We start from the raw sequence: 13,255 nt of genomic DNA, 5'->3' as shown, positions 1-13,255 counted from the left end.
CTCTGAACTGTGGGATGCCTCCTGGGTCACGATCCCAAGGCTCTCCTGTGCCCGCGGCTGCACCCCCGCCCCCCCCACTCCCCGGGGTGGGTCGCTCACCATTGGTCAGATGGTATTTCTTGGCGTTGCTGCGGAGCCAGCTGATAGCCAGGTGGGCAGACTCCTTCATGACGTCCCCCAGCTGGCCGGTCAGAGTTAACTGGCCTTCGCCATCCATCCGACTCGCCTCCACGAACATGATTTCCCCACCTAAGGGAGTCCAAGCCAAACCTATCGCCACTCCTGGCTGACTCAGACGCTCAGACACCTTGAGAGAAAGAAGGAAAATGATCGGTAAGGCCAACAAGAGCCGAATTCTTTTCAGGCTGACCTAATCACAAGCGTTGGCTCTTCCTCAGAGGGCTTAAGCTTAAGCTACACCTCAAAGTACTTATTACTGCACATGACTTGGAGTCACATAGGGCTTTTTTGCCAAGAGAAACTTTGGCATTTATCAGAAACAATTTTACCTTAAAGTATGTGTGAATGACTCTGATTCTTAAGCACCACATCTAGTTACACATGCCCTAATTTTCAAGGAACAAACGCAATCGTTTTATCTATCTCAATGCTTTTATTAGGCTGCATATTTAAAAACACTACAGCACCAAACTTCATATTAGGCAATCATAAATTTGCTTCTGGAAGTAGAAATGCTCTTTTCAACATACTTTTGAGAAGGGTTAGCTCCAGAGGCCAAGGTATATATTAAAACCCCTGGATCTTACTTCCCCGCCACTCATCTTTACTTTATTGCTGCAGAGACACTATAAAATGCTACTTTACTATGTCCTGGATCCTATCTGTGTGCTCGGAGGCCCACTGTGCTGCCTCACTTCCATATTAAACTGATCGTGTCACTCACTGGTGATTTCAAGCCAAATAGGCTAACACATCCAAGTTATGAAAACATATCAAAAGTAACAGTTGAAAAACAGTCATGTTAACTTTTATCGCACACTCTGAGCCTCCAAATTTCTTATCCTATAGAAGTTATCCATGTTAGAAGAACTGGGCACAATATGTCAACCCAGCACTAATGCAATCATGAGATTTTTCCACCGAGAGGTAACTTTCTCACTAAGGAGCAGTGGAGTCTATAGCCTGAGTTTCTGGTTAAAGGGCTGGGTGGCTGATGCTTACTTCTTTTCCAAGGGGCTTAGATGCTGAAAATCCTGATTTTAAATGGATGCGTGACACCCATTGAAGCTATTGGGCACTTATTTTTAGTAGTAAACATGAAAGCCTATTTTTTAAGTTGGTTTTATATTTAAAATTTTAATTTTATATTTAATGATACGTTAGAGACTGGGAAGGCCCGGGTGCACTGCTGGCTGTGCACCATGGATTTCACCTTCCCTCAGCTTTGCATTTGCCCTGTTTTCTATCTATTTGAGGAGAAAGACGCAAAAGATCAGTACTATTTAAGGAAAACATAGAAACAACTATTTATAGAAGTGTTCACAAGGCTTGTTCTTGCTAATGTAAAATCAATTCTCTATACCTGAACGGCATCTACTTTGGGTGGGAACTTGTCAGGGGTTCCTGTTTTTACTGCATGGCTCTTTTCTAGGGCTGACTGAACCAGTCCTAAAGAATTATCCTCAATATACTGAATCCTGTGCTAATTTAACAGAAAAAGCCATATAATATAGCACAACTTCATTAGCTATAATGAGAACAATCCCTTTTTTTAACAGCTAAATCCTCAAAACTCATTTTGTCAGAGTAATACCAAACATGTCCCCAAAGAATCAGAAGTAGGATTCATGTTGATTACCACATTGCTTCAAGAAACCACGCCAGTTTCCAACACTCTCCATCTGCTGGAGAGTCGTGGTGCTCTGGGTAAAAGTAACTGGTCCGTTGTTCATTGAAAGGACAGGGGGTAGATAAGTACACATGACCAAACCAAAACCATCCAGGCTCGTAATCACTTTATTCTAACTTGACGGTAAGTGCTGAAATATTAACCTGAAGATGGGACCAGTGACAAATCTGTGTAACTCAACAACAACATACACGGGTGGGAGAACTGAGGGCAGGAGTTACTATCAAACCTAGAGTCTCGTGATCAGGCTAATAGCAGTTATCTAAGAAGTAAAGAATCTGTAATTCTTAGACTTGGAGTCATATTCTTCAAAGCCATGTGTTCTGAAATTGTAACAATTCTCTTAACAACCAAGCATCCAGTTTCTATGTATTTTTCCCTCAGAAATAATGAGTGCAAGTAAGTATGAATTTAAAAGATGATATATGCTCTTTCTTGCTGCTGAATGCAGTTTCCCAAGCCTCTTAAACCCTTTATACAGAACAATTTGTATTTTACAGACTTCCCTAACAAGTGATTCAACACAATAATTTCAAAACTATGTTTATCTACTGGTACTTTTCTACCAGTTTCTAATTCCATTACTGGTTTGTGGAATCATCAATTATATTAGCCAAGACAGGCCTAGGCTTGATGCTTGAATGTTTTTCCCTCTAAATGTCAAAGCGGAACAGCAGTATCTCAAGTTCACTTCTGTCATTCAATTTCCCTTGAAACTGGTGCTTCAAGTTTCCTTTATCTGTTAACTAAATCTTGTTCAAAGAAATGGTCATTTTCTTCTGTAATAATTCTACCAATCATGTAAATATGCAGACTGAGGAAGTGTTTAAAATAGTTAATGAAAAACCTAATTAATAATAGGATATGTCTTATAAAGTATGATTGCATTCTGAACACTTCAATGATAGCAGTGTTTAAGGAGCATTTGAGCATCTAATCATTGCCAATTTCACACTGTTCTTTCCTCTCGATTAACTTAAAATAGTGATATTTAGTGATATTTGACTGAAATAGTAAATACGTACAACTCTTTGTGACCCTTCCAAACCTAGACCAACACTTACAGTTTTAATACCTTGTTATTTACTGCTGCAGCCATCAGAGGGACTAAGAGTTTTACCTTCATCCAATGGGTGCTTTACTGGCAATGGGAGCCTGGCCCCATCATGGATCATAGGGATATCAAGTGAAAACCTCTGAGCGGTGATAGACTACCTACCTAACCACATCAGATAAGGGGCCGCTTACCCCCCAGCACGGGGAGTGCAACAAGACCATCTAGCCAGTGCCTGTATCTACAGAGAGCCCTGCAGAGGCAAGGGTCCGTGTCTGGGGAGTTGGGACAGGTGTCACAGGAGAGACTGAGCGGTCTTAAAGTCTGCTGGGCAGAAAAGGGCCAGGAAGCCTTTTCACAGCAGAGAGGCCAGCAGGTGCCAAAGACTCGAGACAGGAATAATATTGTGGGCCTTCTCGCCAGGGACAGGCACAGTGCCTCGCAAAACCTGAGCTGTCAGATGGCTGCGGTATGTGTGCAGGTTCGTGCCTCAGTAACGCTTACACCACACGTTGGTTTGTTTTCTCTATAGCTCGCATAGCATTTTTTATGCTCCCGCCAGGGTTGTCACCACGGCAGCTCTCCATCTGCCAACTTCTTTAAAGTCTCTAGGAATATTTGATTTTTCCAGTTGTGAACTTGCTTGCTTTGGAGGGGTGCCGGGGTCGGCCACCGTCACCTCTGGAAGCTGCGCGACACAGCCCCGGTCTGGTGCGGCACCGGCGCTGCTGAGAGCCAGCTGCTTGCCGGCCCTTCAGTAAGGCCTTTCCTTGGTACCACCGGCTGGTGGTGGGCCAGGCTGAGCGCAGCATCGGTGCTGTCCTAACAGGGGCATGGGGCACAGCAGGTCTGAACGGAGAGGGAGGAAGAAGGGATTTACTACCATGACTCTTCGGGCATTTCGTTAGTGTTTATACACTTTGCTCATTTCTAGCACCTGCTTTTGTCTGTCTGCAAGGCAAGCACCCTGATGGAATCTCCTGGAATTCACCTGTGGATGCATTCTATTCAGGACGTTTTTTGAAATCTGCATGTCTTGTCTCTTCTTCCCTTTATTACTATTTTTTCTAAGGGCAGTGACCTTTGCATAAGGACTTTTTGTCCACCACTGAGGCTTTCATACAAACTATGAATGGAGTCAGGAATACTCAGAGGACACATTCTCAGGATTAGCAGACTGGACAAAACATAGACGCTCGTGGCTTGGATGACTGGTTTTCTGAGGCTGAAAAATCAAATTTATCCTGGAAAGACTAGAGTTTATGTGTTCTTCTGATTGTGTCACCACATTTGCAGTCTATGAGATTGATTGTTACCCCCAGAGATATATAGGAACTCTATATGTCGGGTTTTTCTTTGGGGGGAGGTGTCAACTGCAGGATTGTATTATATTTATATAATGTATCTAATTATGTATATATATCTAATATGCAGATAATATATATGTGTGTGTGTATATATGTATCTCATAATGCGGAGGCTTCTCCTGGCTTCACTAGGATGAAAATGAAAATTATCAGATTCTCATCTCCCCCCAAAGAGGTTCATGTAATCAACAAAAGTAACTGCAACCACGTTTACCATTATTAATGGCAATCTCATAACTGACCAGATCAAATAAGACTCAACAGCTGCGTCCTTCCTAAACCCTCCACGCAGGGACCCGGGCCTGCCTCTGAGGTGTTCTGAGAAGCAGTCAGGGAGAATGAAGTCTCGGCTGCCCCAGACGCCGGCACCTGCCCCACCCTCTCCCACTCTCTCTCTCATAATGCAGGGAGATCTGTTATTCTTTAAAAGTGGGTGTTTAACTGATCTTGCTTCTTTAGGAAACTTTATTGTATTTGAAAAGGTGACTTATGATACTGTTCCTAAATTTGAAATCTAGACAAAGTTTTAGGAACTCATTTTTCAACCTGCTGAGAGAATTCTGAACGGATGTAACATGGGTAAAAGTGTGCCTTATCTTTCCTCCTCACTGTTAGTTTGCTAGGTCAGTAACATTTTTGGTACTAATGTATTTTTGCAGACTCATCTTCAATGAAAATAAAGCACAGTAAGGGGTGGTATAGGTTATTAAAGCAAATATAAAATTAGGGTTATAATAAAAATAATAGGGACTTTTACTTTTGTGACTGGGCATAGGTCTATTTGTTTTTAGGGTGTATGGTGGTTGCAGGAACCAGTATTTGTTTTTTTAGCATGTACCGGGCACTATGGTGGGTGCCTTATATACATTAACTCAGCAGATTCTAAACACTATCTAAAACCTACATATAATTCCCCCCATGCATCGGATGACGCCAGCACAGTCAAGGAGGCGGGGTTCATCACGGTGAGTGACAGGCCTCTTCCTCCTCCTACTAACCCCTGCTTACGGCAGCTGGCTTCCCATCTTCATTCTCTGCTCACTGCCTTCTATATGCAAACCCACGCTTCTCCTTCCTGACCACCCTGAGTCCCACCATCACCCTGGGTTTCTTCAGTGAGTACCTGAGACTCGCGCAACCCGGCCTCTCTGTCTCTAAACACCCCTTAACTCCAAAAGCACGCTCCTTACCCTCACCCAGCCACCCTTCTCCTGGCCCTTATTGCCAACAGAAGCCATACGACCTCCGAAACCTGAATTTAACCACCCCCTTCCCCGACCACCACTTTTTCATCCTTCTAGCTCACTTGTACTCAAGACCATCAACTCTACCTCCTTCACATTATACACCAGCTCTGTCCCAGCTTTACTGCTCTCCTTGTGCACGAATACTCCTTTGTTCCAGCGTTATCATCTTTTCCTTGTGATTACTCAATACTCTCAGCCCCCTTTCTCCATCATACCCCGCCACAGGGGAGCCTCATCACAGACCACCGCCTCCTTCACACTGGGGACCCCACCGCCTCGCACTGCCCGAAAGACTCTGCTCCTGTGGTACCACCTCTCTCTCCAGCAACCTCAGTCTGACTCTCTCTACTGGACTATTCTGACCAGCAGACAGGCTGCCATTTGTTACCACTCTCCCTTTGACCTCCATCCTCCCTTCTAGCCACCTCACTTCTCTGCAGTCGTTCGCAGCCAAACTTCTGAAAGAGCTGCCTACAAACGACTTCTACTTCCCCACCTTCCATTCCCTCTGCAACACACTCCCATCACGCCCTGTGAACCCACTCTGTCAAGGTCACCTACAACCTCCACGCTGTCAAATCCAGTACACAGCCAGCAAACACATGTGCATGTTCCCCCTTCCTGAGAGTCTCTGCCTTTGTTTTCATGGCGGCACAACGTCCTTGTTTTGCTCTTACCTGACCGTCTGTTCCTTCTTAGTTCTCTCTGTCTGTCTTGAGGGCTCCTCTTCCCCTACGTGACCCTAACTGTCCAGGGCCTGCTCCTAGGCTCCCTGCTCTTTCCTCCGTATCCTTTTCCTTTGGTGATCTCAACGTTCCCAGGACTTTAAAAATCCTCTATTTTCTAACAACTCTATAATTTATATCTCCCATTCCAAAACAGAGTACTATAGGTGGTAAGAATAGAAATGAAAATCTGAGGTAGAGCAGGTATGCCTTTTTGTTAAACTGCTGTACTTCAAGCAGTTCTCTTTTAGCAGGAAAGGGCAGGAACTAGCTTGGCTGCAGGGTATTGTAGGAGAGTGGAAAGAAAACTGGACTTGAGTTGGCTGATCTGCGTTTAAAGATTGGCCTCACTAATTGCACCTTATGTGAATTTGCATGATTCATTTAATTTCCTTAAGCTCTTTCCCTGTGTGTAAAATGGACGACCCCTAGCACACTGATGGACCTTGTGGACAGTAAAGAAAAGTTCCATAAATCTTAATTTCATGGATGCAAAAGCTGGGGCAGAAAGTGGTTATATAATTTGGGGCTGATGGTCATCAGACCACTAAAGGTAGACAAAGAAACCCCTGGCGCCAGGGTAAATTCTCTCAACTGTGGAAAATATGAACAAAATGTTCCAAACTCCCAGATACCAGACCTTCTATTCTAAGATGCTATTTATAGAAGGGAAAATGGCTACTGGATTCATGCTGGTGAAAGTGTTCATATGTAATAGCTCAGATGCTACAAGGAAAATAAAATAGTTTTTGCAGTGATATCAAACAGAGCTATTAAGCAGTGTTTATAAAATTTCTCTTTTCTGTCCTTTGGCTCCTTCTCTGCCAAAGCTCCAAGAATGTCAGCAATGCTTCCAAACCTAACAGGAGCAGTCATGGCTGGGAGAGAAGGGTCTACGCAACAGAAACACGCATCCATCTTTTGTTTTTATCAACTGTTCTGGTGTAAATTCCCAAAGAATGGCTGGCATGTACTGTTCTGGAAAGCCAAGAGAAAAAAGCCCACCGGACATGCAGGAGCAGAACCTGTTTCCACTGTCACTCACACAATCACTGGGTTCACTCGGAGCAGGAAAGCAGCTTTGGCCCACATTCTCAACCAAAACAAGTTTTGCTCCACTTCTTTCAACACTTCAAAATTTAAATCCATCCACAGTATCTTAAGAATTCAAATAACCAAAATAATGTTTCTGATTCTACCGTTCAGGACCAGGTTTACTGCCAACAGTAAACGTGTGCTATTCTTGTAGCTGAGAGCTTTGCAGAACTAAATGACTAGCTCAGAGTTTAAGTAAATAAACAAGATGGGTTTGGGGGCTACTTCTCCTCTTCTCCATTTTAAGACTTGAGGAAAATCATGTTTACTGGTAGTGATTTCAAATGCTGGATGGAGAGATTATCTTCTGCATAATTCACCAGATATATCTTCTGCAAACCTTTTTTCCTTTACACAGACAAGGTGATGGTAAAGCTTCTGAAGAAAGATGCTAATAAGTTCAGTAGTAAAATACATACTCTTTCTAGTAAATGCCCCAGGAAAGCTCATATAAGCATCCTATAAAGTATATCACAATACCTCAGCAGTCGCAGCTTCCAACAGCTATTTCTATCCCGCTCCCTCGACTCAGTCCTGCTCCCAAGGCCCTTATGGCTCCGCGTTCCGCTATGAGGGATAGTTAGGGGAGACAGATGGAAATAGGGAAGGACTTGCATGTCGGTTTAACCCGAAAGGAACTAGTGATAACAATGAAAGAACAGATCCTGAAAGATGCCATCTGGTCTGCACTAGAGCAGCCTGAAGCTAAAGCCAGGCTCATGTCTTCAGGTATTCTGTACTGGGCTGTTTCCCTCCATCCTCCCTCCAAGTCTTTGATAGCACAAAGGAGTACTTAATTAAAGCACATACAACAGGAATACAGAATTTCTAAGGAGGAAAGTCAGAGAAAGTCAGAGACACTGTTCTTAAAATAGAACTGGATGCAAAGAATAAGATCAGACTGGGTTTCCAAAAGAGGATGTGGCCAGGGTCTCTGGCGCTCTGCAAAAGCCGTATTATCACATTAAGCACCAAAATTTAATACCATAGAGAACACAAGTTTCCAACCTTAAGACAAAATTCAGCCTCCCCAGATACCCAAATCTACTTCTCCCCCAATCTATTAGGCAACCAGCAGAGTAAACTGGTGGGTATCAACAAAGGAATGAGAATGATCACCTCCATTTCATACATCGGGGGCCCGAGGATGTCTTTCAGAGCATGGAAGTCGATCAAAATTGGCATTTCAGGTGGTAGGGCCAAGTCGGTAGTGTCACTGGTAGATTCGGGTTTTGTATCTTCTAAGATGTGTTCTCTGTAACCTAAGAGAAAATTTTATTTAAGAATTCTCAGAGATTTGCAGGTATGAAAATTCATTAGCAGTAAATAGCAAACAGAAGCTCAGTGGACTTCCAACCGTTCAGTCACCTTTATACATTTATTAAGGCACAAAAATTCACCTTGTGTACCTGTGGTACGCAACAGAAGAATCAGTCTTTCAAGACCCCCGAGGGGTGCCACAATGCATTGCCCTGTTCATTTACTTTCACTTGTTTGTCCTCCATCTTCCCCCATTAAAGTGTAAGCCCCAGGAGGGCAGCAACCTTGCCTGTCTTCTTTTCAACCATTATATTAAGCCAAGAGCAATGCCTGGCACTGTTCAATTGATGGCCTTTAGAGGCCAGATACTCAAGTGTCAGATGCAATAGATTACCTTGTACAATTCTCTGTGAAATCAACACAACTCAAACTGTTCAATTCCCTCCTCAGAGGAGTTGCATCAGGTGTCCCATTTCCTGACAGGCAACGTGAACTTGGAAATGACAGAACCCCTAGAAGCAATGCCTCTTGTGTAAACATATAGCTCAACTCCAAGGTTATTATTTTCCAATAAAAACGAATATAATTGTCATCGCCAGGGTAAGATAATATGAAGCCTGGCTTGAAATCCCTATAATAATGGACTATTTCCTTTACCTGCCTAAGAGCCCTGGTTGCTGACATCTTGTCGAAGGACTGACTCATTCTGGTTGAGATTAGACAACCAGGGAACAGGAGCCAATTGCCCTATGACCACCTTTTCTACTGGTCTTTGTAATTCCAACCTGAGTAAAGAAAAATGTTACTTAAGTCTGTAGCCAGAAACCTAAAATGAGTAGAGGTTTAAAAATGTAGGAAATATCTGGCTCTATTCATTTTCATTCCCTGCTTTTCTTTTCTTTTTGTTTTACCATAATTCTTCTAGTTCTTGTACTACCTCACAAAGTGCTTTAAAATATTTTTCTTTTATTACTTTCTTTACATATACCCTTCCTTCTGGAAATGATTACTGTATATATTAATATACAACACATAATAATTATAAAGTCACCTCAACATTGTATATCCATATATATTTATTCTAGCTTTGCTATGAGTCTTCTATTCTGATATCATGAAGTTAAAGGAATTGCTTTTCACTAACTCCTTTCTTTTCCAAAGTGATTACTGAATATGTTTAATCATATTAGACCTTAATTTTAGATTCCAATGATAATTGGACACATCCTGGGGTGTCCCCAAATGATCCCCGTGTCTCACGGCCTTGCGGTGACCTTCAGGGGAAGGGCTCTCTTGGTCTACTCTCTTGCTGGCCTTAGGGGGCTCCTCTTCAAGACTGAATTACAAGTGAAAACAGACAACAGTTCAGACTTTTTGCCACTTGCTGGCTATTTGACTTTATGCAAAACATTAAACCTCTCACTACCTATCTCTGCAGGACTCTTGTGAGAATTAAAGAGAAAACCCTTTGTAGACTGCAAAGTGTAATACACACACTGTATCCTAAGTGTGGTTCTTGAGTTATACATAATCTCATAGTCATACCTCTGTAATGTCACTTGATCTTTCAAAGTTTGGCTCAACCAGATTCTAGGAAGTCTTCCCTGATCTTTCCAACTTCTTACAGCACTTACTTATCTGTTTCACTAAATTGAGCAATTCCTGGGTTACTCAGTCGCGTGTAGGAGATCTTCTGTCTGCTGCTCTGTTTGCAGCAACGTCAGTGACCAAGGGTGGGGAGGCACTTAAACCATCAGTTTAGCTACACGTAGATCTCAGAGCGGATCAGAAAGTAGGTGTCATTGCTTAATTAATGTTAATGCACAGAAAAAAAAAGCACTACTGTCTAAGGTTACCGTACACTAAAAATGAAGGGCTCTGAAACTCTAGCCGATGCATAGAAGAGGCTGTGACTTTCTTTAGCCTGTTGTGTTTTGTGATGGGCTTTTCTGAGATCTAATTACTGTTGCCAGCCTGGAATTCACTATCACAGGAGGAAGTAAAGCTGGATGGGTGAAAGCCAATCCACAATTATGTAACCACTGCTTTGGGATATCCCATCCCTTTCCAAGTGGAGGAGTGAATTCAGTGCTTTGAGTACTGAGGGGGCTGGGGGTGTGGAGAGCTACTTCTAATGCATCTAGACCTTACAATGCAAAAGATGGCCATTTACTCCAGGCTCTAGGCACAGCAGCTGGGTGATGAAAAATGCAATAAACTTAGAACTAACCTGTGCTTCAAAATGTTCCATCATGGAGCACAAGCCTAGAGAACTAAAGCTCATGTCAAGAAAACGGTGCCAGCTAATCAGGAAAGACGGGCTGGCACTGGATTTTAAGAACCATCCACTGCACCTTGGGTAACACAAAGTGAGAGTAAGAGAATGCTGGGTTTTCAGAGAATACACGCTCTGATTCCTCATTAAACATCATCTCGCCAACATGCCATTCAAGGAATGAGGCCCAGGTTAGAGCTGAACCCTGAGTCCTCGCACAAGCTTTAAGTACTCAGCTCTAGTGCCACGGTCTCCCTAGTCAGAAGGGATCGGCACCAAGAGAAGATAGTGGCAGAGTCCCTGGGCCTCATTACGGGCCTTGCCCCAGATCATAACATTCACGCCAGGTGGACTTTTTAAGGCAAGGCAAACAACAACAATAAAACAAAGTTCAACCTCCCTATAAGACATGGACCCTGTCCCACAAATCCTTCCTGTTGGAACTGCACAGTTAACTTTCTTCTTCTATGCCCTTATCTTGGGCTAAAACAGTGGTTCTTAACAAATGGGGAATAGTCACATGAAAAAATGATTATTTCACCAAGAAGCAAAGAAGTTTAAATTATAAAAACAAGATACATTTTCTGGTTACAAAATTAAAGTAACCAGTAAAGAAGTTTAAGAAATGACAAAGATCAATGGAAAAGAGAGTGGAGAGATCTTCTCAAATACTATTGCTTATGAAAATATAAATGGATTCAATCTTTCTGGAAAGCCATTTGTCAATATATTGAAAGTCTCCTAAATATTCATTATCTCACACTGAGTGATTCTATTGGGTTGGCCAAAAAGTTCCTTCGGCTTTTAAGTAAAAATAAAAGACACGTTTTTCATTTTCACCAAGAACTTTATTAAACGACGTATTCACCATTATGTTCCACTACCTTCCGCCATTTTTCAGGCAACATCATAATTCCATCTTCCCAAAACATTTTATCTTTTTGAGCAAAGAACTGTTCCAGGTGCCTTTTACAGTCTTCCAGGGAATTGAAGTTTTTTCCATTAAGAGGATATTGTAAAGACTAAAATAAATGGAAATCCGAAGGTCAATGTCTGGTGAATATGGCCGATGAATCAGAACTTCCCAGCCAAGCTGTAACAGTTTTTGCCTGGTCGTGAAAGAAACATGTGGTCTTGTGTTATCCTGATGGAAGATTATGCATTTTCTGTTGACTAATTCCAGACACTTTTCTTCAAGTGCTGCTTTCAGTTGGTCTAACTGGGAGCAGTACTTGTTGGAATTAATCTTTTGGTTTTCTGGAAGGAGCTCATAATAGAGGACTCCCTTCCAATCCCACCATATACACAGCATCACCTTCTTTGAAGACCAGTCTTGGTGTGGTTGGTGGTGGCTCATTTCACTTGCCCCACGGTCTCTTCCATTCCACATTATTGTACAGTATCCACTTTTCATTACCCATCACAATTTGTTTTAAAAGTGGAACTTTTCATTACGTTTAAGTAGAGAATTGCATGAGGAGATACGGTCGAGAAGGTTTTTTTCACTTAACTTATGTGGAACCCAAACATCAAAGCGATTCACATAACCAAGCTGGTGCAAATGATTTTCAACGCTTGATTTGGATATTTTGAGTATGTCGGCTACCTCTCGCGTGGTATAACATTGATTGTTCTCAAATTAATGTCTTGATTTCATCGCTATCAACTTCAACTGGTCTACCTGACCATGGAGCATCGTACAGCGAGAAATCTCCAGCACGAAACTTCACAAACCACTTTTGACAAGTTTGATCAGTCACAGCACCTTCTCCATACACTGCACAAATCTTTTTTTTGCATTTCAGTTGCGTTTTTACCTCTCTTGAAATAATAAAGCATAATGTGCCAAAAATGTTGCTTTTCTTCTTCCATTTGCACTATTAAAATGGCTACACAAAAATTCACCAGTTTTGATAAGCTTTTTTAAAAAATGCACGCTGCTATGACAGCTGTCACTATACAATCTAACAAAATTGTTTTGAATGAAGTTAAAGACAACTCAGCGCTACTAAAAGCATCTTACAGAAAACACCAAATGAACTTTTTGGCCAATCCAGTATTTTGAAGGAACTTATCCTTAAGGGCATAACCAAAAGTTTAGACAAATGTTTAGACCACAAATATACTCACTGCAGCACTATCTGTAACAGCAAAAATTAGATCCATTATAAATACGCAACATTAGGAACATGGTTATGTAAACTGTGGCACAGCCACACATCTAATAAAATACTATACAGTCACTAAAACTGTTTCCTAAGTGTTTTTCAAGTGATGCGAGAAAATCCTTTTGAAACAACATCAAACGGAGGAAAGGGGGGGAGTATAAAATTTCATGTGCCATGATTTTTACTAATATAAC

The 13,255-nt window shown here is 42.1% G+C and overlaps 1 protein-coding gene across 1 annotated transcript in view; it reads right to left on the bottom strand.

Annotated features, from left to right (window-relative positions):
* LONP2 (lon peptidase 2, peroxisomal) overlaps positions 1 to 13,255 on the bottom strand; it is a 95,539-nt gene that overhangs the window by 4,427 nt on the left and 77,857 nt on the right. Inside the window, exons 12-13 of the mRNA XM_059905868.1 lie at positions 8,478 to 8,620; positions 100 to 307 (exon numbers count right to left, since the gene is read on the bottom strand). Coding sequence (XP_059761851.1) covers positions 100 to 307; positions 8,478 to 8,620 — 351 coding nt within the window. The remainder of the gene's footprint in view (positions 1 to 99; positions 308 to 8,477; positions 8,621 to 13,255) is intronic.

The sequence above is a fragment of the Balaenoptera ricei genome, chromosome 19 (genome assembly GCF_028023285.1).
Source record: "Balaenoptera ricei isolate mBalRic1 chromosome 19, mBalRic1.hap2, whole genome shotgun sequence".
Classification (NCBI taxonomy): domain Eukaryota; kingdom Metazoa; phylum Chordata; class Mammalia; order Artiodactyla; family Balaenopteridae; genus Balaenoptera; species Balaenoptera ricei.
Note: the sequence above shows the minus strand (reverse complement) of the source record. Positions and strands in the feature narration are given on the sequence as shown.